Source organism: Mobula hypostoma, chromosome 2 (assembly GCF_963921235.1).
Source record: "Mobula hypostoma chromosome 2, sMobHyp1.1, whole genome shotgun sequence".
Taxonomy (NCBI): Eukaryota; Metazoa; Chordata; class Chondrichthyes; order Myliobatiformes; family Myliobatidae; genus Mobula; species Mobula hypostoma.
Window position 1 is genome coordinate 176928892 of NC_086098.1, and position 24313 is coordinate 176953204.

General features: G+C 45.7%; 2 protein-coding genes across 2 annotated transcripts in view; both read left to right on the top strand.

The window, feature by feature from the left end:
• The window catches only part of fam83d (family with sequence similarity 83 member D), a 34276-nt gene extending 25831 nt beyond the window's left edge, over positions 1-8445 (top strand). Inside the window, exon 4 of the mRNA XM_063041148.1 lies at positions 1414-8445. Coding sequence (XP_062897218.1) covers positions 1414-2365 — 952 coding nt within the window. The 3' untranslated portion in view covers positions 2366-8445. The remainder of the gene's footprint in view (positions 1-1413) is intronic.
• Positions 8446-9389: 944 nt separating this feature from the next.
• dhx35 (DEAH-box helicase 35) overlaps positions 9390-24313 on the top strand; it is a 114559-nt gene continuing 99635 nt past the window's right edge. Inside the window, exon 1 of the mRNA XM_063041149.1 lies at positions 9390-9436. Within this exon, the coding sequence (XP_062897219.1) occupies positions 9397-9436 (40 nt within the window). The 5' untranslated portion in view covers positions 9390-9396. The remainder of the gene's footprint in view (positions 9437-24313) is intronic.

The window sequence follows — 24313 nt, forward strand, 5'->3', positions numbered from 1 at the left end:
TATGAGTCAAAGGTCATCCAGCTGCTGCTCCAGATTCCTTACACGGTCTTCCAGATCGCCCAGCCGTATGTACTTCTGGCAGATGTGACTCTGCGGGAGAGGGGAGTTCCCCCAAGACTGCCACATCTCACATGAGAGGCACATCACCGTCTCAGGAGACATTGTAAAAACTAACTGCGAGCTAGCTTGTCCTCTGTCTCTTCTCGTCGAAGCCTCTCGAGTCAAAGCCTCAAAGCTCCACTCCTTCACTGGCCCACTGACTCGGTGGCCGCTTTCTACAATTAGGCGATTAGGCTCGGATTAAACGGGGGGGGGGGGCGGGATTGCTGGCATGGCTTGAAGGGCCTATTCCACGCTGTATCTCAATAAATAATAAATAAGGCATCCTTCCTGATGTATCACCATTTGGTATGTCTATGACCACAAAAAGTCAAAGTCCCCAACCACCCCAGACATTCTCTCTTCTCAAAACATACAAAAGCCTAAAAACACACAACACCAGGCTCAAGGAGCTTCTACCACACTCTTAGAAGACTATAGAATGGTTCCCAGGTACGACAAGATGGGACTCTTGATCTCACAACTGACCCCCTTATGAGTTTGACTGCACTTTCTCTGTTACTCTGTATTCTGTATTGGTATACTTTGCATTTATTCATTTATTTATGTATTGAGATGCAGCCCTTCGACCTACACCACCCAGCAATCCCCTGATTTAAAACCTGACCTAATCACAGCATAATTTACATTGGCCAATTAACCTACAGCAGCAAGGCTGGGTATTTAAATGGATGCATGAATATGCAGTAAATAGAGGGATATAGTTCCATGTGCAGTTTAAATTGGCATCATGGTCAACACACACAATGGGCTGATGTGTCCTGTGCTGTACTCTTTAATGTTTTATGTATACATACTTACTGCCTGTGACACTGGCGTATGGGGCAGTTATGAAGGTCCTCCATCTCTTGCGGTGTACAGGGCTTCCTTCATCATGTCAGTAGTTTCCTCTCAGTTTTCACTACTGTCAGTCATGCAAGTCCCGGGTGGAGTATCATCAAACTCAGATGTAGAAGGATTCTTCATTACCGTTTCCGTACCAATTTAAACTTTTTTTTTTGACCATTTGGGGTCATTAGCCCTGGTCTGATGAACCCCTGAACCCAGAGGACTGGTGGACCAATCTTAGTCTGGTCTCTTACCCTTTGAACTGTCCGGCATGGGCGACCCTACCAAGAGCCAAATCATTGAATGGCTCTCCAGGTCATTGAGGCACCCAAGTCTCCAAACAACAAGGTTGTGGTTCTCTTGGAGGATATTTATGTATGTCACTTGTTAAAAATCTATTGCATTTTTTATTTAACCTTTCCCAGTTTTTTTAACCCATCCCGTGTTTCACCACCTCCATTTCAGCTTCACTTGGACAGACGGCAAGCTGAACCGCAGTAATCTGACGGTGCTGTCGGGGCAGTTGTCTGAGTACTACGATGAGGAGTTCAGGATACTGTATGCGCAGTCCGAGCCAATACCACCCGGGTACACCGGCCGCAGCAACCTTGCTACTTATGAGAAGCTTGCCCTGGACAGATTGCAGTCCAAAAATCCCCCAGTCGCAAATGCTTTAAGGCTTGGAACTGTGGAGCATTCTCCGGATAAGCGCAAACCAGCCGAGAAAAGGCCACACCCGCAGAGTGCTGTCGATTCCATGGAGCAGTGCAGGTGTGAAGCATCGACCCAGGCTGGTGACACCCTACTGATGAATAAGGAGGTGAAGAGTGTTTCTATGCAGACCGAGCTGGAATGGATGTCGGTGCCTGGAACTTCTACGCAAGCCTGTGCTTCAATGAAGGAGATGGAGACCCAGACTTCATTCTTCTCAAAGCCATCAGCATCCCTCACACCCCCTGCCACTAGGGTCGTGAAACGCGCTCAGATAATAGCTTCTTCGGTGCAGGAGTCGCCCACAGAGGTGACTAGCAGAGAGTCAACTTACTCGACTGATCAGCCTTCTGCCTCCACCACAGAATCCACCAATAGTTCTAGTACTTTGTCTGGTAACTCCGTATCTGAAAGTAAGCCTTGCCCCAAAGCTGCCAGGTATCCCTACGTGGACCTCTACTGTGCTGACTCCTCCTCTTGGAAGGACACCTTTCACAAGCTGACCACAGAACGGCAGCTGCATTACTCCACCGTTCGCTCGAAGCTGAACAACATGGTTGCCATCCTGTCCAGGAACCGACACCTTAATGTTATCCACAGCCGAGGGCAAGGCCAGTACGTCATGAGGGATAAGAGAGAGCTGATGACCCGGGTGTTTGGACTCAGAGATGTACCCGTACTGTCTTCATTGACACTAAGAAATTGACCGCTGTTTTTGAGCCTGTGCCCAGTCACCTCTGCAGTTAAATAATCGCAGGGCGTGCAATGAATTCTTCAACAATGAAATTAGAATATTTGATCCTTTGATGAATCCTTTTTTTGCCTGCAGGTTAAAATTCCAATTGTTTTTACCAGCCTACACTTCATTTCTTCACACAATGGTTGTCAATGGTTTGGATGCATTATTTTTTTCTTGAATCGCTGTCATTCCTTTTGTTCAAAGAAGGGGATTTTTAACCCCTTTGTTTCAGCTGTACACCGGAGTTTAGCTGTCTTGCCTCTGAATGGAAAGATCATGATTTCAAGCCCCATTCAGGCTTGCCGAGGACCCCCACGTTGCCTCTCTCGGATGAGATGTCAAATTGAGGCTCCTGCCACCGGTTGCCTCCAAAGACAAGATGTGGAAGATGCCAGGGAAAGCACGTTTGTTTTGTATAACCACTTCATCAGTGATGCCCTTTTCTCCCCTTTTATCTGTAGTTTTATTTCGATCATCAATATGCTCATAATGGAGTCAAAAGTTTGAAACTGTTGTTGTGGAAACTGGAAATGATCCTGGGGTGGAATATGGAAACAGTGAAGAAATATTCTCCTGGAGGACTTGAATGAATTTGCATTTGTTTCTTAGGGAAAAAAATGGAAAATTTTAAATACATTATCTCAGTTTTGAGGGGCAGAATACAGTTTTGATGCATAATTAATTTCTGCTTTGTAACCTGACTGCACTATAATGAAGAACATTTGCGCCTCCAGGCTTAAGGATGAAGGGAGAGGAATTCTTTTCCTTGGCCTTGATTGCTTTGCCTGCAGATTCAGGAACTTGCATCCATAATCCCTCAAAAAGCAAATAAAAATGGTTTATTTTTTTCAGGGTACAATCACAATGTGTCTCAACTTTTGTAATGTGGGATGTGATTTATAATTTATTGCTATGCATGATATTCCTCCTATTCAGAGTTTTAACCAATCCTTTTGATGTATCCTACTTTTCCCTTTATCATTATATCCTCTTTCTCCCTTGCCACCACTCATTCCCCAATGTTTATCCAACTGCCCCTTTAATACATCTGCATCAGGGGTTCCCAACCCGTGGTTCATGGACCCTGTGCTTAATGGCATTTGTCCATGGCAGAAGAAAGGGTGGGAACACCTGATCTATATGGTTCACTTTACTCAGACCTCGTTGAATTGAGCTCGGTATATACCCACTCTTGAAAAAAATGTTACTCATCAAGCACTAGATTCTTTTTTACTCATAAAATGTTTAATTTCATTTATTAACCTTGTGATCTTCAGTTTTGGACTCTCCCCAGCTTCTACCAAATTTACCATTTGTACATTTATTGACCTTATTAGCCTGAGTTTTAGATTCACCCCTGTCTCAAGCAAATTTACCACTTGCACTTCATTAATTTTAAATGCAGATTAATGGATTTATTTTGGGATGTCATAAGACCAGAACCCCTTGTTAAACTTGCATGCAGAATCTTTCTTTAAAAAAATAAAACTTTCTTTGTCTGTGCTGGATTCAAAATCGGCTGCTTGTCAGTTGAGTATTGAATAGAACCCAGCTCAGGGATCTCTCCATTCTGCCAAAATGACTAGGCCCCAATTACCACGCAAGGTGGAGGCAGGTTTTCGCCAAGTATCATCGATTGCCCAGATCTCCTGAGCTGTTAGTTAAAGCCTTGCTGGAGCTTCAACTTCATATACAGCCATAGGACTGCTGTTAGAGCAGGACTTTCCAACCCGGGGTCCGCCGACCCCTCTGTTAATGGTAGGAGTCCACAGTCTAATGAAGATTGGAAACCCCTGCTTTAGAGGATATTAAGTGTACATATACAGCTGCTGAATGAAGCTTTCCATCCCATCTGTCGGAGGCTGCTTGGTCTGCTCCACCCCAGAATGCCTGACTGGTGTCCGGGTCACTGAGCAAGCCTGAATCGTAAGTGTTTACAGTGACTAGCTCTTTCTCTATTTGTGATTAATAGCAGGATTAATTTGTAAAAACATGTTTTCCTATTTTCAGTGGCATTGTAATCCTTCCCCTCCCCTATTTCCTACCTACCCAAACTCCACAGAAGCTGAGCTAAAATTCACACGTTGTTTTCCATAACATCTACTCTGAGCTGCTCCTTATCTTGACGTTGAGCCAAACACATTGCATTGTTCTCTTGACATAAAAATTAGACTAACCACCGTGCCTTACCAAGAACTTTTTTTTTGGAGTTTATACTTTGCATTTAAATAGGAGGTGACGATATAGGTTTAGTGGACATCTGTTGCTGCTAATGGTGGGTTCATTGGTTGTACTGTCAATTATGTTGTATTTGTCTCAGTGGGCCTGCTGGAGCAACATTGAGGAGGGATTGTAAGTCACTGCTGCTCCCAGTTTGTAGGTGGAAATAGAGCCACTGAATTCCAAATTACTGGAGCCCGGATCAACACTTTCATTGGGGATCTTTGCAACAGAGGATTGAGAACTGATCAAGGACATTGAGCTTCAACTGCAGTGATTTTGGACACTAATGCACAAAGAGTAGGATTATTGAACAATATAACTGCCCTACTCCCATATTGAGTATAATTTATGATAGGAGCCTCTTTTTAATCTGAAGCTGACAATTATTTTTATGAAAATGGTTTAATGATAATTCTTTTGAAGACTCTAATTTCAGAAATTCTGAAGTCAGTGTATTGTGGCTGGTGGGCGGAAAAAAAAATACATGTGGGGGTTTCTGTTGTAACACTAACTGTCTCTTGCAGGTGGTCGCTGAGTTGCTGAGTATTTCTGACATTTTTCATTTAAATGCCAAGTACCAGCATCTGGTATTTTGCCTTTTGTATTGTGGTGGTCATTTGGCAACTGAGATGCATTTATTTAGACTGTCTTTATATTGGTGGTTGGCTTAAGATAAACACAGTAGTTTTTAATAAAGTCTATATTGGAAGGATAAAAATTCTTTTCATTTCTTTGCCATGCGAATCACACTAGAAATTTCCTTGCCCAATTGGGTCAGGGAGTGAGAGGGACAGGTTGCCAATTGGCAATCTTAAGCCATAGGAGAAGAATTAGGCCATTTGTCCCATCAGTTCTGCTCCACCATTTCATCATGGCTGACTTATTCCCCCCCCACCCCAACCCTATTCTCCTGCCTTCTCCACGTAACCTTTAGACACGTTTACTAATCAAGAACCTACCAACTTCTGCTTTAAGTATACCCAATGACTTGACCTTCAAAGATGTCCATGACAATGAATTCCACAGATTCACCACCCTCTGTCTGACTGAAGAAAATTCCTCCTCCTCTCTAAAGGGACATCAGTGTATTGTGAGGCACTCCCAGTATTGGAAACATCCTCTCCATGTCCACTCGATCTAGGCCTTTAAATATTCAGTATATTGCAAAGAGATTTCTCTCTTCCCCCCAATCTGCCATTCTTCTAAACTCCAATGAATACAGGCCCAGAGCTATCAAACACTCCTCATACATTAACTGTTGCCTTCCAGGGATAATTCTCATGAACCTCCTCAGGACCCTCTCCAGAGTCAGTGACTTTTTCAGGGTTTCTTCCCTATTGGGGGAATGTACTGGTTGCCATAGGAGTACTGATCTATCGCTCGTGTTAACAAGGAACACACCTAGACGTATTGGGAGCAGCCTGCAAGAATTGCCACACATTCCAATGCCAACAATGTTCAGCAGAACAGCACGGCAGCAACAACAATAAAGCAAGACAAGATGACAGTAGTTTCACGCTTTGGAATTGAGGTAGGAACTCCACAAGCTGTTCAGCTATGAGATTTAACTGTCACCATAAATCCCCTAGGTATTTCAGGTGGCACCGAAGTGTGACACTTGGTGCATCAGCGACTGGGGTCCGTGATGCTACACCAGTGAACAGGGTTCAATTCCCGATGCTGTCTCCAAGGGGTTTGTACGTTCTCCCCATGACGGCATCCACATTAGAGAAAAGAAATTCAATAGAATCAATGGAAAAACTGCACACAGCAGACTGACAAATAGACAATGTGCAGATAAATAAATATTACAGAGAACACAAGTTGTAGAGTCCTTGAAAATGAGGTTATAGGTTGTGGAATCTGTTCTGTTACGTACCCCGTAACAGGTTAAAGAACCAGCAGAAATGGAAAACACCTTGGAGTCTGGTATTGCTGTTAACTAACACTATTTTATTAGTAACTGCTCAATACAGTAATATAAAATCAGGTAAATCAAACAGGTTAGCAAAGTTCATGCATTATATAAGTGTGGAAATATAAAAACCAAGCTTCTTCAAGCCTAGGGGGTAAATGGATACAGTCTTACGATGATAGGTAAATGAGATCAGTTCAGTTCGTGGTACTGAGTTGAGTAGTGATGGAGAGGGAGAGGTGTTGTGGTTGTCCGAGTAAGCCAATGCCGTTGATTCTTCCCATTGTCCTCCGAAACTTCCAAGTTAGCCAAACTTAACCAACTTAAGAGCGCCGTCTTCAAATGATAGTCTACCAACCCAGGCAAAGGTTAGACACACTGGTAGACTCCACAGGGTCACTCTTTCACGCACCAATAATCACAGACCGATTCCTCTCAATCGATCCTCAGTCCCACACTTGTGGGCACCTAAGAAAGATAGTAGTAACTTCACCACACCTTAGTGCATCTGCGTGCCCTCTGAAACAAGCAACTATGCTGGTTTAAATACTGTTGTGCTGAACACCAGCTATCCATCAAGTAGCTCCGCCCTTCTCTCTCTGTAGGAACTCAGAAGCTGGCAGTGTCCCTGCAGAAACCCCAAACAAACTGTGAGCAGTCTTCCTTTCTCTCTGTCTCATTGTTTGTGCTGTACAGCTGCATACTCTCTCTGTTTTTTTAAAAGCACAGTCCATAATGAATAACTCGGGATCCCGTCACAGTTCAGTGTTGAGGAAAGTGAAGATATCCACCCTTGTTCATGGTTGAAGGGTAATAACTGTTCCTGAACCTGATGGTATGGGATCTAAGGCTATCGTATCTCCCTCCTGATGGAAGCAATAAAAAGAGAGCACGGCCTGGATGGTTGGGGTCCTCGACGATGGATGCTGATTTTTTTTTTGTGTGGCAGTGCTCAAATAGTAGATGTACTCGATGGTGGGGAGGACTTTACCCGTGATGGACTGCGCTGATTCCACTACTTTTAATAGACTTTTCTGTTCTTGGATATATTGGTGTTTTCATAGCAAGCCGTGATGCAATCAGTGCTGAGTTCCTCCTGCATTTTGTGTGCATTGCTTGGATTTCTAGCATCTGCAGATTTTCTCTTGTTTGTGATAGGATACTTCTCTGTTTGCTAGCATGAAATTAAATACCATCAGGTAACAAAATCCATCAATGGATGTGGAGTAAAAGTGAGTGTGAAGTTAGGCCAGGGTCAACCATTTTATCATTAAATGGTTGAACATGTTTGAAGGCAAAAAGATCGAGTCCAGTCTCTGTTTGTTTTCTTTGCTTAGATCTCAATCACAGTCACAAAGAGTTTTTGCCTTTCAAGGATGTTCACGTATTATGTAATCTCCTAATTACATCTGGAATGGATTTCACCATTGGACTTGGGGAATTTCTAGCTAGATTAATATTATAAAGGATATTTGAAAAAGAGGTAGGACATACCAGAGTTGTAAAGTTCTTCAATCACCATTCACATTAAGTAAATTATGTTATTACTTCAATTATCAATTGTAATTAATAATAATGAATCTCAACTTATTCTAGTTTTTACTCATTTTCTGAATGTCAACTATATCTTCCAGAACCTTCCATCATTCTGCTTAGGCTGATACAATAGAGATGATATCCTTTTGGACGGTAAGCCTACTAAAAGTGGATATGGACCAGTCCATCACAGGAAAAGGCCCCCCCCCCCCACCACCACCACCACCACCACCACCACCACCACCATTGAGCATGTCTATGAGCACTGCCATAACAAAAGCAATATCCTTTTAAATGGAGGGGTTATGGGATAGGTAGGAAGGAAGGGTTAAATTGATTTTGAACTAGGCTTATGTAATTCAGCATAACATTGTTGGCCAAAGGACTCATATTGTGCTGTAGTGTTCGATGTTAGAATGCCCACATTTAAGTTGTACATATGACTTATTTTTATAAGTCACAATAAATATAAATAAATAAAGTAAAATAAAAATGTGTTTGTGGACCATTCTTCTTCTTCTTTAATCTTTTTATTGATTTAAAGAAAAAATACAATCAAGAGAAGAATTAGTTCAAATATATATATATATATATATCAGTAACCAAAATTAAAATAGACACTGTCAAAATCATAGATATTGTTAATCTAGTATAAAATGTATAATAAAAAAAGAAAATAACAATTCACCTCTTACCAGTTAAAAGGAGAAAGGAAAAAAAAATTGGGTTTTAAATAGATTGGACCATTCTGAAGTCAGGTGGCAGAGAGGATGAAGATGCTCCTAAAACATGGACCTTCAGGCTCCTGTACTTCCTCCCTAACCATAGTAATGAGAAGGCACATCCTGGGTGATGGGGGTCTTTAATGATGGGTGCTACTTTCTTCAGGTGCACCGTCTTTGGAAGATGTCCTTGAGGGTGGGGAGGCCAGTGCTATGATGGAGCTGGTTAATCTGAGGCAACACACAAAGCATGCTGGGAGAATTCAGTAGGTTAGGCTGCATCTATAGAGGGAAAAGAACATGACATTTTGGCCTGACTCCTTCACCAAACGCTCTACCTCACCTGCTTAGTTACCCCTGCATTTTTATGTGTGTTTATACCTTAAATAGTGGCTTAGACATTTTGTGCTAAAGTCTCTGGGCGAAATCATTAATCTTGTTGTTTTTAAAATGTCACGCTGAAAGAAAAATTATTTCCATAATCAGTGCTGCAGAACTGACTGGGTCCTTGCAATGCAAACTTGCAGGGGACACAGAGCTTTCCTGCCCACGATGACGCGTCAGTGATTGACAGCGGTTCCTTGGTAACCTTTCACATCAAGATGGCGGCGCCCATGTCAGCTCCGAAGTTTTGGAAACCAGGTAGAATAAAAAGCGGCTCGAGGGTTGGGGGGAGTAAAGCGCAAATGGGGGCTGGGCGAGCGGAGTGAATTCTCGCCGGGTTGCTGGTTCTCTGCACGGAGCGGAGGAGCTGCAAAGCAGGACGTGTGGAAGTGTAATTGCAGCAAGGGCAGGAGAAGGTGCAGAGAGGGCGCAGGGGGCGAGGACCTGATGGAAGCGTCAGAGGGTGCAGGGGAAGAGGGAATAAGAGTGTATAGGGAGAAGAAAAGAGAGTGTAAGGAAGAGGGAGCGCGGGAAAGGGCGTAGGGAAGAGAGGTCGAAGGAGGAGATAGTGCTGAGGCAGAAGGTGTAGGGAAAGGGGAGAGAAGGACCGGGGGAGAGGAAGCAGGGACCTGGAGCGGACGGTTGTGGGGGAGGGAGCTGGATGAGACAGGAGGGAAGTAGAGGGAAAGAGAGAAGGGAAGGGGAGAGGGAAGTAGAGGGAAAGAGAGAAGGGGAGAGGAAGCAGGGAGTTTGGGCAGAGGGTGCGGAGGAAGGGGAGAGGGAGCTGTGTGAGAAAGGGGAGGGGGCTGGGTGAGGGAGGAAGGGAGGGGGCAGGGGAGAGGAAGCAGTGAGAGTTGGAAGTGTGTGCTGGGAAGATGGGCAGAAGGAGCTGTGATAAAGGGAGGGGAGGGAGAAGTTGCAGGGTGCATTGAGAGAGTGCAGGGGGAGTATGAACTGGGGAGTGATATGGAGGAGAGGGGATGGGGGGAGAATGGGATGGGGAGAAGATGGAAGGGAGGGAGAGAGAGAGAGAGAGAGAGACTCACTGATTTGGCCTTTATTGGTGTTATTCCAGCTCTTTCAAACACTCTTTACTGGTATGAAACACATATAGGTAACTTGTGTCTCTGAATTGAGCATCTGACCCTCCTGAATGCAGTGAAAGGCATCTTTAAGGATGCATTGGCACTGAGAGGAACATCTGTGTGTCAGCTCCTTTCAAATGGAAATAACTCCTTGGTTTCCATTTCACGTTATCATAGCAACCAAACTGTGTACTAGATGATCCCATAACATGACTCAATAACATGCCTCATTATCCCTCCTACACACTGTTTATTTATTTCATGACTTACAGTAATTTGTGCACGACATTGCTAGCACAAAACAACAAATTTCACAACGTACACTCAGTGCTACTATATTAGGTATAGGAGTGGAACCTGTTGTGGCCTTCTGCTGTAGCCCATCCATTTCAAGGCTGGACGTGTTCAGAGGTGCTCTTCTGCACACCACTGTTGTAACGGGTGGTTATTTGAGTTACCGTCACCTTCCTGTCAGCTTGAACCCGTCTGGCCATTCTCCTCTGACCTTTCTCATTAACAAGGCGTTTTCACCCACAGAACTGCCACTCACTGGATGCTTTTTTTTTTGTTTCTCTTACCATTTTGTGTAAACGCTAGAGACTCCTATGTGTGAAAATGTCAGGAGATCAGCAGTTTCTGAGATACTCAAACCACCCCATCTGGCAACAATAATCATTCAATGGTCAAAGTCATTTAGATCACATTCCTTCCCCATTCTGATATTTGGTGTGAACAATGAATGAACCTCTTGACCATGTTTTCCTGCCTTTAATCATTGGGTTGCTGCCATGTGATTGGCTGATTAGATATTTGGATCATTGAGGAGACACAGCTAGTAAAGTGGCCACTGAGTGTATATCGGGAATAATAAATCTGATTCTGATGACTTAACGCAAAATACTGTGGTTGTTGGCAATGCTCAGTGCCTTTGGAAGTTGTTTAACATTTCAGGTAACTGAGTTTCTGTCAAAACTGGGAAAGTAACAGCGGGAGAGGAAATAAAGTATAAAAAGTATCTAGACTAGGATATTTATTCCTGTGGTGCAAATTGAGGAGATGGATAGGACAGCACAATAGGAGAGCTTCCAGATTCGATCCTATGGAACCTTGGGTTTGTTCGAACACCCAAGTGTAAAGAGTGGTCTGCAAGAATAAAAAAAATAGTGCTTCTGATGACACACATAAAAGTTGCTGGTGAATGCAGCAGGCCAGGCAGCATCTCTAGGAAGAGGTGCAGTCGACGTTTCAGGCCGAGACCCTTCGTCAGGACTAACTGAAGGAAGAGTGAGTAAAGGAATTGCAAGTTGGAGGGGGAGGGGGAGATCCAAAATGATAGGAGAAGACAGGAGAGGGAGGGATGGAGCCAAGAGCTGGACAGGTGATAGGCAAAAGGGATACGAGAGGATCATGGGACAGGAGGTCCGGGAAGAAAGACGGGGGGGGGGGGGATCCCAGAGGACGGACAAGGGGTATATTCAGAGGGACAGAGGGAGAAAAAGGAGAGTGAGAGAAAGAATGTGTGTATAAAAATAAGTAACAGATGGGGTACGAGGGGGAGGTGGGGCATCAGCGGAAGTTAGAGAAGTGGATGTTCATGCCATCAGGTTGGAGGCTACCCAGACGGAATATAAGGTGTTGTTCCTCCAACCTGAGTGTGGCTTCATCTTTACAGTAGAGGAGGCCGTGGATAGACATGTCAGAATGGGAATGGGATGTGGAATTAAAATGTGTGGCCACTGGGAGATTTTGCTTTCTCTGGCAGACAGAGCGTAGATGTTCAGCAAAGCGGTCTCCCAGTCTGCGTCGGGTCTCGCCAATATATAAAAGGCCACATCGGGAGCACCGGACGCAGTATATCACCCCAGTCGACTCACAGGTGAAGTGTTGCCTCACCTGGAAGGACCGTTTGGGGCCCTGAATGGTGGTAAGGGAGGAAGTGTAAGGGCATGTGTAGCACTTGTTCCGCTTACACGGATAAGTGCCAGGAGGGAGATCAGTGGGGAGGGATGGTGGGGGGACCAATGGACAAGGGAGTTGCGTAGGGAGCGATCCCTGCAGAATGCAGAGAGAGGGGGGGAGGGAAAGATGTGCTTAGTGGTGGGATCCCGTTGGAGGTGGCGGAAGTTACGGAGAATAATATGTTGGACCCGGAGGCTGGTGGGGTGGTAGGTAAGGACCAGGGGAACCCTATTCCTAGTGGGGTGGCGGGAGGATGGAGTGAGAGCAGATGTAGGTGAAATGGGGGAGATGCATTTAAGAGCAGAGTTGATAGTGGAGGAAGGGAAGCCCCTTTCTTTAAAAAAGGAAGACATCTCCCTCGTCCTAGAATGAAAAGCCTCATCCTAAGAGCAGATGCGGCGGAGACGGAGGAGTTGCGAGAAGGGGATGGCGTTTTTGCAAGAGACAGGGTGCAAAGAAGAATAGTCCAGATAGCTGTGAGAGTCAGTAGGCTTATAGTAGACATCAGTGGATAAGCTGTCTCCAGAGACAGAGACAGAAAGATCTAGAAAGGGGAGGGAGGTGTCGGAAATGGACCAGGTAAACTTGAGGGCAGGGTGAAAGTTGGAGGCAAAGTTAATAAAGTCAACGAGTTCTTCATGCATGCATGAAGCAGCGCCAATGCAGTCATCGATGTAGCGAAGGAAAAGTGGGGGACAGATACCAGAATAGGCACGGAACATAGATTGTTCCACAGAGCCAACCAAAAGGCAGGCATAGCTAGGACCCATGCGGGTGCCCATAGCTACACTTTTAGTTTGGAGGAAGTGGGAGGAGCCAAAGGAGAAATTATTAAGAGTAAGGACTAATTCCGCTAGACAGAGCAGAGTGGTGGTAGAGGGGAACTGATTAGGTCTGGAATCCAAAAAGAAGCGTAGAGCTTTGAGAGCTTCCTGATGGGGGATGGAAGTATATAGGGACTGGACATCCATGGTGAAAATAAAGCGGTGGGGGCCAGGGAACTTAAAATCATCGAAAAGTTTAAGAGCGTGAGAAGTGTCACGAACATAGGTCGGAAGGGATTGAACAAGGGGGGATAAAACCCTGTCGAGGTATGCAGAAACGAGTTCGGTGGGGCAGGAGCAAGCTGAGACAATAGGTCTGCCAGGACAGGCAGGTTTGTGGATCTTGGGTAGGAGGTAGAAACGGGAAGTGCGAGGTGTGGGAACTATAAGGTTGGTAGCAGTGGATGGGAGATCCCCTGAGCGGATAAAGTCGGTGATGGTGTGGGAGACAATGGCCTGGTGCTCCTTAGTGGGGTCACGATCGAGGGGTAAATAAGAGGAGGTATCCGCAAGTTGTCGCTGTGCCTCGGCAAGGCAGAGGTCAGTATGCCAGACTACAACAGCACCCCCCTTATCGGCGGGTTTAATAATAAGGTTAGGATTAGTGCGGAGGGAGTGGAGAGCAGAGCGTTCCGAAGGAGTGAGGTTGGAATGGGGACAAGGTGCGGTGAAGTCGAGACGATTGATGTCCCATCGGCAGTTAGCGATAAAGAGATCCAGAGCAGGCAGAAGACCAGAGCGGGGTGTCCATGAAGAAGAGGAGGGTTGAAGACGGGAGAAGGGGTCATCGGTGGGGGTGGAAGAGTCCTTGCCAAGAAGTAGGCTCGGAGACGGAGACGGCGGAAGAAAAGTTCTGCATCATGGCGAACACGGAACTCGCTGAGGTGTGGGCGAAGGGGGACAAACGTGAGGCCCTTACTGAGAACAGAGCGCTCTGCCTCCGACAGTTGAAGGTCGGAGGGGATGGTAAAGACTCGGCACGGATGAGAGCTGGGATCAGAGGGGGGAGGGGGGAGGCTAGGGGTGTCAGTGGAGAGGGGAGGGTTGGGGTGAGAGGAAGATGGAGCCTCTGAGGGCCCAGGAGCTGACGGTGGGATCTGAGGGAGACCGGATTGCAGAGTATTGGTGGGGGAAGGGGAGACGGGAATCACAATAGCAGCACATAAAGACCCGGCCTGGAGTTCAAGGCTGCAGTTGCAGTTGGTGGTTGCGCAATCATTTTGAATGTCTCCATGGTCGTTGCTGGAGTCCGGGTTTTGAATATGCCCTGAGGTGTTGGAGCCGGCGAGATCAATGGCAGAGGCCGCAATCTGAAGTTCATGCCTGCTAGTTTCATGGCCAGCAGGCTCTGGAGTCCGTAGATGTAGGATCTTGCGATCTTTGCCTAACATGACAAAGTCAAAAAAACGGCGATTGCAGGCGTGAATCCGATGGAGGATGAAATAACGGGTAGGACCATTACAGACGGCGAAGAAAGTGTCCTGAAGGTGTGGAAGGGTCTGGGATAGGGACACCAAGTACCTCCTCATGGCGGAGAGAGTCGCCTTCAGAGCTTGACGGGAGAAGCAGTGAGAGGCAGAGTCAATAAAATGTGAGTACCTGGGATCCTCAGAAGGTCCAAATTGAGAGGCTTGGAAACGAATCCTAAAGCCAACTGGAGTAAGTTGGCGACGGAGGCACGTTCCAAGAAAGGATATATGGCTGTGATAGCGAGTCTGAGTCAAAGTGTGGTCGAAAAGTTGAAGAGCCGAAGAAATTACAGATGGGGAGCAGTGAGAGATGGTTTCACTGAACTCCCGTCAAAGAGAGGATCTAAACTTCTTCGGTGTAGGCATCACCGGAAGAGGCTTCGCAGTAGTGAATTTAAATGCAAACAACAGGAATTCTGCAGATGCTGGAAATTCAAGCAACACACATAAAAGTTGCTGGTGAACGCAGCAGGCCAGGCAGCATCTGTAGGAAGAGGTGCAGTCGACGTTTCAGGCCGAGACCCTTCGTCAGGACTAACTGAAGGAAGAGTGAGTAAGGGATTTGAGAGGGGGAGGGGGAGATCCAAAATGATAGGAGAAGACAGGAGGGGGAGGGATGGAGCCAAGAGCTGGACAGGTGATAGGCAAAAGGGATACGAGAGGATCATGGGACAGGAGGTCCGGGAAGAAAGACAAGGAGGTGGGGGGGAACCCAGAGGATGGGCCAGGGGTATATTCAGAGGGACAGAGGGAGAAAAAGGAGAGAGAGAGAGAAAGAATATGTGTATAAAAATAAATAAAAGATGGGGTACGAGGGGGAGGTGGGGCATCAGCGGAAGTTAGAGAAGTCGATGTTCATGCCATCAGGTTGGAGGCTACCCAGACGGAATATAAGGTGTTGTTCCTCCAACGTGAGTGTGGCTTCATCTTTACAGTAGAGGAGGCCGTGGATAGACATGTCAGAATGGGAATGGGATGTGGAATTAAAATGTGTGGCCACTGGGAGATCTTGCTTTCTCTGGCAGACAGAGCGTAGATGTTCAGCAAAGCGGTCTCCCAGTCTGCACGCATGCAGAACTCGTTTGACTGCATTGGTGCTGCTTCCTGCATGCATGCAGAACTCGTAGACTGCATTGGCGCTGCTTCCTGCACGCATGCAGAACTTGTTGACTTTATTAACTTTGCCTCCAACTTTCACCCTGCCCTCAAGTTTACCTGGTCCATTTCCGACACCTCCCTCCCCTTTCTAGATCTTTCTGTCTCTGTCTCTGGAGACAGCTTATCCACTGATGTCTACTATAAGCCTACTGACTCTCACAGCTATCTGGACTGTTCCTCTTCTCACCCTGTCTCTTGCAAAAACGCCATCCCCTTCTCGCAATTCCTCCGTCTCCGCCGCATCTGCTCTCAGGATGAGGCTTTTCATTCTAGGACGAGGGAGATGTCTTCCTTTTTTAAAGAAAGGGGCTTCCCTTCCTCCATTATCAACTCTGCTCTTAAACGCATCTCCCCCATTTCACCTACATCTGCTCTCACTCCATCCTCCCGCCACCCCACTAGGAATAGGGTTCCCCTGGACCTCACCTACCACCCCACCAGCCTCCGGGTCCAACATATTATTCTCCGTAACTTCCGCCACCTCCAACGGGATCCCACCACTAAGCACATCTTTCCCTCCCCCACTCTCTCTGCATTCCGCAGGGATCGCTCCCTACACAACTCCCTTGTCCATTGGTCCCCCCCATCCCTCCCCACTGATCTCCCTCCTGGCACTTATTCGTGTAAGCGGAACAAGTGCTACACATGCCCTTACACTTCCTCCCTTACCACCATTCAGGGCCCCAAACAGTCCTTCCAGGTGAGGCAACACTTCACCTGTGAGTCAACTGGGGTGATATACTGCGTCCGGTGCTCCCGATGTGGCCTTTTATATATTGGCAAGACCCGACGCAGACTGGGAGACCGCTTTGCTGAACATCTACGCTCTGTCCGCCAGAGAAAGCAAGATCTCCCAGTGGCCACACATTTTAATTCCACATCCCATTCCCATTCTGACATGTCTATCCACGGCCTCCTCTACTGTAAAGATGAAGCCACACTCAGGTTGGAGGAACAACACCTTATATTCCGTCTGGGTAGCCTCCAACCTGATGACATGAACATTGACTTCTCTAACTTCCGCTAAGTCCCCACCTCCCCCTCGTACCCCATCTGTTACTCATTTTTATGCACACATTCTTTCTCTCACTCTCCTTTTTCTCCCTCTGTCCCTCTGAATATACCTCTTGCCCATCCTCTGGGTCACCCCCCCCGTCTTTCTCCCTGGGCCTCCTGTCCCATGATCCTCTCGTATCCCCTTTTGCCAATCACCTGTCCAGCTCTTGGCTCTATCCCTCCCCCTCCTGTCTTCTCCTATCATTTTGCATCTCCCCCCCACCTCCAGCTTTCAAATCCCTTACTCACTCTTCCTTCAGTTAGTCCTGACGAAGGGTCTCGGCCTGAAACGTCGACTGCGCCTCTTCCTAGAGATGCTGCTTGGCCTGCTGTGTTCACCAGCAACTTTGATGTGTGTTGCTTGAATTTCCAGCATCTGCAGAATTCCTGTTGTTTGTGCTTCTGATGATATCTGTCCTCTTTCAAAATGTGCTGTATTTCAGTCTAAACATTTTATTCAGCTCCTTGCACAGGAGTCCCCTAAACTTTTTAATGAAAAATAAAATGTTTCCACTTAGCTACAGTAACAGATGAATCATGCCAGAAGTAATTGGGTATTTTGCAGTATTCAGCAGCTGAACACACTGGTTTTTCGATTCAAGATGTTTGCTGAGTTAGTGTTTATCAAAGCAGCTGTAGAAACGGGCTTTCAGCATCCCTGGCTAGGATGATGTTCACCATGTGATCAGTGGAATTCTCTGCCTCTGAGAACGAGAATCTGGTTTATTATCACTGACGTTTGTCATGAAATTCGTTCTTCTGCAGCAGTACAGTGCAATATATAAAATATACCATAAGTTGTAGTAATAAATATACAGTATATTAAAAAAAAAGGTTGTGCAAAAAGAGAGCTAAAATTGTGGGAAAGTGTTCATGGGCTCATTGAGATCCTATAGCAGAGGGGAAGAAGCTGTCCCTACAATGCTGAGCATGTGTCTTCAGGCTCCTGTACCTCCTCCCTGACGATAGTAAAAGCAGATGGAATATTAGCTCAGACACGAGGAAATCTGCAGATGCTGGAAAGTCAAGCAACACACACAAAAAATGCTGGTGAACACAGCAGGTCAGGCAGCGTCTATAGGAAGAGGTACAGTCGACGTTTCAGGCCGAGACCCTTCGTCAGGACTAACTGAAAGAAGAGATAGTAAGAAATTTGAAAGTGGGAGGGGGAGGGAGAGATCCGAAATGATAGGAGAAGACAGGAGAGGAGGGGTGGATCTAAGAGCTGGAGAATGGAAAGGATCATGGGACGGGAAGCCTGGGGAGAAAGAGAAGGGGGGAGGGGAGCCCGGAGGGTGGAGAGCAGGCAAGGAGTTATAGTGAGAGGGACAGAGGGAGAAAAGAGAGAGAGAGAGAGAAAAAAAAGGGGGGGAAATAAAAAAAATATATAAAATAAATAAATAAGGGATGGGATGTGAAGGGGAGGACGGGCATTAACGGAAGTTAGAGAAGTTGATGTTCATGCCATCAGGTTGGAGGCTACCCAGACAGAATATAAGGTGGCGTTCCTCCAACCTGAGTGTGGCTACACCTACGTTCTGTCTGCCAGAGAAGGCAGGATCTCCCAGTGGCCACACAGTTTAATTCCACGCCCCATTCCCATTCTGATATGTCTATCCACGGCCTCCTCTACTGTCAAGATGAAGCCACACTCAGGTTGGAGGAACAACACCTTATATTCCGTCTGGGTAGCCTCCAACCTGATGGCATGAATATTGACTTCTCTAACTTCCGTTAATGCCCCTCCTCCCCTTCACACCCCACCCCTTATTTATTTTATATATTTTTTTATTTCCCCCCCCCCTTTTTCTCTCTCTCTCTCTTCTCCCTCTGTCCCTCTCACTATAACTCCTTGCCTGCTCTCCACCCTCTGGGCTCCCCTTCCCCCTTCTCTTTCTCCCCAGGCTTCCCATCCCATGATCCTCTCCCTTCTCCATCCCTCCTCCTCCTGTCTTCTCCTATCATTTCGGATCTCCCCCTCCCTCTCCCACTTTCAATTCTCTTACTATCTCTTCTTCCAGTTAGTCCTGACGAAGGGTCTTGGCCCGAAACGTTGACTGTACCTCTTCCTATAGCTGCTGCCTGGCCTGCTGCGTTCACCAGCATTTTTTGTGTGTGTTGCCGGAATATTAGCTGGTGGGAATAAAGCATTAAATTTGTTAAAGGCTGAGACTGGTGGAGTTTTGGATTAAAATGACAAGGCAGACAAATGAAACAACCTAAACTGGATCAGCCGAGCTCTCTGAAAGGCAAAGCAGGTTTTGAGTGGCCATACAGTCTTCTGTAGCTCCTGGTTCAAAGTGATCATGAGATAATGCGGACAGCATCAATTTTAGCAGATGTTATCATTTGTTTTCAGAAAAGAAAGCAAAGCTCCACATGTTTTAGTACTGACTACTAATATTGCCTGGGAGAAATTAGACTCGATTTATTTATCACATGTACACTCAGTGGCCACTTTATTGTGTACACCTATACACCTACTCGCTTATGCAAATATCTAATCAGCCAATCATGTGGTAGCAACTCAACGCATAAAAGCATGCAGATCTGTTCAAGAGTTTTGTTTGTTGTTCAGACCAAACATCAGAATGGGGAAGAAATGTGGTTTGAGGATCTCTAAGAAAGCCAATCTCTTAAGATTTCCATGCACAGAAATCTGTAGAATTTACAGAGAGCAGTGTGAAAACAAAAAGGAAAAAATCCACAGGTTGCAGTTCTGCGGGAGGAAACACCTTGTTAATGAGAGACGCAAACACGAGGAATACTGCAGATGCTGGAAATGCAAGCTACACACATAAAAGTTGCTGGTGAACGCAGCAGATCAGGCAGCATCTCTAGGAGGAGGTACAGTCGACGTTTCGGCCGAGACCCTTCGTCAGGACTAACTAAAAGGAAGAGTTAGTAAGAGATTTGAAAGGGGGAGGGGGAGATCCAAAATGATAGGAGAAGACAGGAGGGCTGCGTTCACCAGCAACTTTGATGTGTGTAGCTTGTTAATGAGAGAGATCAGTTGGGAATGGTCAGACTGGTTTAAGCTGACAGGAAGATGACAGTAACTCAATTAACCGAGCATTATAACAGTGGTGGGCAGAAGTAGCGAACCTTGAAGTAGAAGTGGCAGGAGACCACGAAGATATACTCAGTGTTCATGAGTGCATATACACTGAGTGTACATCGAAACATATGCATTAACAACCAGCACAATCTGAGGATGTGCTGGGGGCAGCCTGCATGCATTGCCACAAATCCCAGCGTCAACATCTCATGCTCACAATATGTGGCAAAGCATCACACCAAAATGCAAAAGCAATAACAACAAAACAAACCCGTTTTCCAATCCTCTCACTTACACACAGCCAGGCTTCCAACCCCAGGACAGGCTGCCTCCAGGCCTCTGAACACCAGACCCTGGCCCTGAACTCCCTGACATTGGGCTTCTGACTTCCAGACTCGACAATCATGGACCTCTGATATCAGGTCCTGCTGACCAACTGCAGGCCTCCAATCTTGGGAGTCTCTGACCATGGACCTCCGACCTCAAGACTTGTTCCTGCGACCTGCAGACCTTGGACTTCATTAGGCACACAACAGTCCACTTGTTTGGCAACCAAAATGACCCGAAACACTCACTCTCTTCATCAGTGCTGGATTGGCACTGCAAAATGTGCTGCATCAACTCCCAAATCCACCACACAAGAGGACTGGCAGCTGGCATGAGAGAACACCACCACCTGCAAATTCCCCTCCAAGTCAAACATTACCCTGGTCAGGAAGCAAGTTATGATTCCTTCCTTGTCATTAGTTCTAAATTTTGAAACTTCATGCCTAACAACTCCACAAGAATGTCTTCATCACTTGGGCTTTTGTGAATCGGGTTTATTATCACTGGCGTACTATCGGATTCCTCCTCCTTCACCCCTTTATCTCGTCCACCTATTACTTCTGTTTCTCACTTCATCCCCCTTCCCTTCACCCACCTATCACTTGCCAGCTTGTCTTCCTTCTCTTCCCCTCCACCTTCTTACTCTGGCTTCTTCTCCCTTCCCACCCAGACCTGATGAAGGGTCTTAGCACAAAACGATGAATGTTTGTTCCCCTCCACAGATGCTGCCTGATCTGCTGAGTTTCACCAACATTTTGTGTGTGTTGTTCATGATTTTTTTTTTATTTACTGAGCCGCCACATAGAGTAGACCTTTCTGCCCAGCAACCCTTAATTTTAAACCTAGCAATCACAGATGACCTACCAACCGGTATGACTTTGGACTGTGGGAGGAAACCGGAGCACCCGGAGGAAGCCCAGCTGGTTACGGGGAGAACGTACAGACTCCTTGCAACAGGAACTGAACCTGGGTTGCAGATACTGTAAAGTATTGTGCGCACCACCATGCTACCGTGCCGCCCCACTAAAGTCTGAGCACTTTAACCTCGAGAATATACTGAAGCTTGCTTAGAAGGACTGCCTGAGATAATTGCAGCATAGTGTTTAGTTAAGTCTGAAGCGTTAGCATTCCCTTGCTGATTTAGAAAACCAGTGAATCATACCCAGCAACCAGGACAATATTCACCCTCAGTTGCCCTTCCATTATAATGTAGGACCCACTTTGATGTCAACATGCTGCCCTATATAGGACAGTCAGGCACTGTTCTGCACTTCATAGGTGAATTATAAGAGATAGGAGAAGAATTAGGCATTTCGGCCCATTGAGTTTGCTCTGGTATTCAATTATGGCTGATTTATTTTCCCTTTCAATCCACTCTCCTGCCTCCTCCCTGTAATCTTTGACACCTTCCTGCTAATCAAGAACCTATCAACCTACACTTAAAATATATCCACAGATTCACCACCGTTTGGCTAAAGCAATTCTTCCTCATCTCTGTTCTAAAGGGACGTCCTTCTACTCTGAGGCTGTGCCCTCCGGTCCCAGACTCTCCCACTATTGGGAATATCCTCTCCACATTCACTCTTTCTAGATCTTTCAGTATTTCAAATATGAGAAAATCTGCAGAAACTGCAAATCCAAAACCACTCACACTAATTGCTGGAGGAACTCAGCAGGCCAGGCGGCATCAATGGAAAAGAGTAAACAGTCAACATTTCAGGCCGAGACCAGTCCTGAAGAAGGGTCTCAGCCCAAAATGTCAACTGTTTACTCTCTTCCATAGATGCTGCCTGGCCTGCTGAATTCTTTCAATGTTTGATAGGTTTCAATGAGAACCCCACCTCATTCTTCTAAACTGCAGTGGGTACAAGCCCAAAGCCATCTCCTCATATGTCAACCCTTTCATTCCTGGGTTAATTGTCGTGAACCTTCTGTGGACCCTCCCTAATGCCAGCACATCCTTTCTGAGGTAAAGTGACCAAAACTGCTCACAGTACTCTATATGTGTTCTGACCAATGCCTTATAAAATCTCAGCATTACATCCTTACTTTTGAATCCTAGTCCTCTGAATCCCGTAACATCAGTGGGTGGGGGGGGGGGTGGGTAGATCTAGCAATATAATACAGTATCTGTGTAAATGTTGAAAAATTAAAAGAAAACATAACCTCTAATAAATGTAATCTGGTCAATATTGCTTTGTTTGCGATAACTTGCTGTTTGTGAAACATCTGAACAGCACTGTAGTTACTGTAATTCTTGTATTCAAACATACTTTAATAGCTGTGAAATACTTCTTGACATCCTGAAATACTGAAAACTATTACATAAAGGAAAATCATCTATAGAAGTGCTACACCTGCCCATATACCTCCTCCTCACCTCCGTTCAGGGCCCCAGGCACTCCTTCTAGGTGAGGCAACACTTCACCTGTAAATCTGCTGGGGTTGTCTTTTGCTCCTGACGCAGCCTGCTCTGTGTTGGTGAGTCCCGTTGTAAATCAGGGAACCGCTTTGTTGAGCACCTCTGTGCCATCCGCCACAGGCGGAACATCACATTGGCCAAACAGGTTAATTCCTGGTCCCATTTCCATTCCGACATGTTGGTCCATGGCCTCCTCATGTGCCAAAATGGGCCACTCTCACAGTGGAGGAACAGTGCCTTATATTCCGTCTGGATAGCTTCCAACCTGATGACATGAATATCGATTTCTCCTTCTGGTAAACAAATTCCAACACCCCCCCCCCCACCCCCATCCTCTATTCCTCACTCTGACCTTTGACCTCTTCTCACTTGCCTATTACTTCCCCCTGATCCCCTCCTCCTTCCCTTTCTCCTATGTTCCACTATCAGATTCCTTTTTCTCTAGCACTTGACCTTTTCCACACACCTGGCTTCACCTATTACCTTCCAGCTGTCCTTCCCCTCTCACCATATTTTTATTCTGGCATTTTACCCTCTTCTCAATCCTGAAGATGAGTCTCAGCTCAAAATATAGAGTATTTATTTCAATTTCACAGATGCTGCCTAACCTGCTGAGTTCCTCCAGCATTTTGTGTGTGTTGCTTTGGATTTCCAGCATCTGCAGACTTTCTTGTATCTATACTTGAAAAGTGGAATGACATACAGTATGTATTTGAAAATGTCTACCAGCAATTTATTCTCTCTGGTCTCTTCTGCTTCAGAGTTGAGAAAGTGAACTGTGTACAGCTCACTATAAACTGCTGTTGACAGTTGCAAGAACAACTATAGACTAGCTGCCTATTTTTTCTGTCTCATATAGATACATGCTGTAACAAAAATATTTGAAAATTCATTCCTTGTTCTTTTCTGATTCAGCAGCAAGAGATATCCACAAACAAAGGAGGCACTGTACTTGTGTAAACACAAGAGATTCTGCAGATGCTGGAAATCCAGAGCAACACACTTCTACCAGCATTCTGTGTGTGTTATTCTGTTCTTGTGTTAAAGGTTATAAGAACTTATATTAGAGTTGTATAAAGAATAAACTACAGAAAAAAATGGTTAAAAAGTGGTAAAAGAGACAAAATAATACTTATTTAACCAATCACTAAGCCATTCCACACAATATACCACTGGAGGGAACAGCGAGTGTTTGACAGCTTTTCCAGTCTCCCCTCTCCAGCTCATAGCACTAGTTACTACCCAACCTAAGAGAAGATTCCCTCTTGCACTAAGAAATTGCTCCTTTTCATACTCTTCAAGATTCCTTCAAAAATCTAACATAACTTTTACCCCACTGCTTTTCCATCCCTTAATGGTACCAGCCTGTACCTTCTTATCTCTTGTGAGCTTCGGCCTAGAGACAGACACAACAGGACTGTAAGGAGGAAAACATTTTTCACCAATATCTAATTTCAAGGATGTGCCTTCACGCTAGTCCCCAGACTACCACCACATTCCAACCTTCATTTTGTGTTACACATCTTAGCATACAACAAGGAGGAATCAAATTTAACCCTATCCTTACAAATGCTCAAGGCTTTCTTTTCACTACTGATTGATTGTGAGGCCAATTCCTTTGTAGAACTTGATGGTGCGGATAACATTCTTTGTCTCTCTGAGGCTGTGTATCTTCAAGCAGACAGTAATGAACTCAGTTGCTGAATTTTTGGAGGCAATAAAAGAAAAATCTGGCTGAAATTATTATTGTTTTGACCAGCTGTAAAAATGGTAAGAA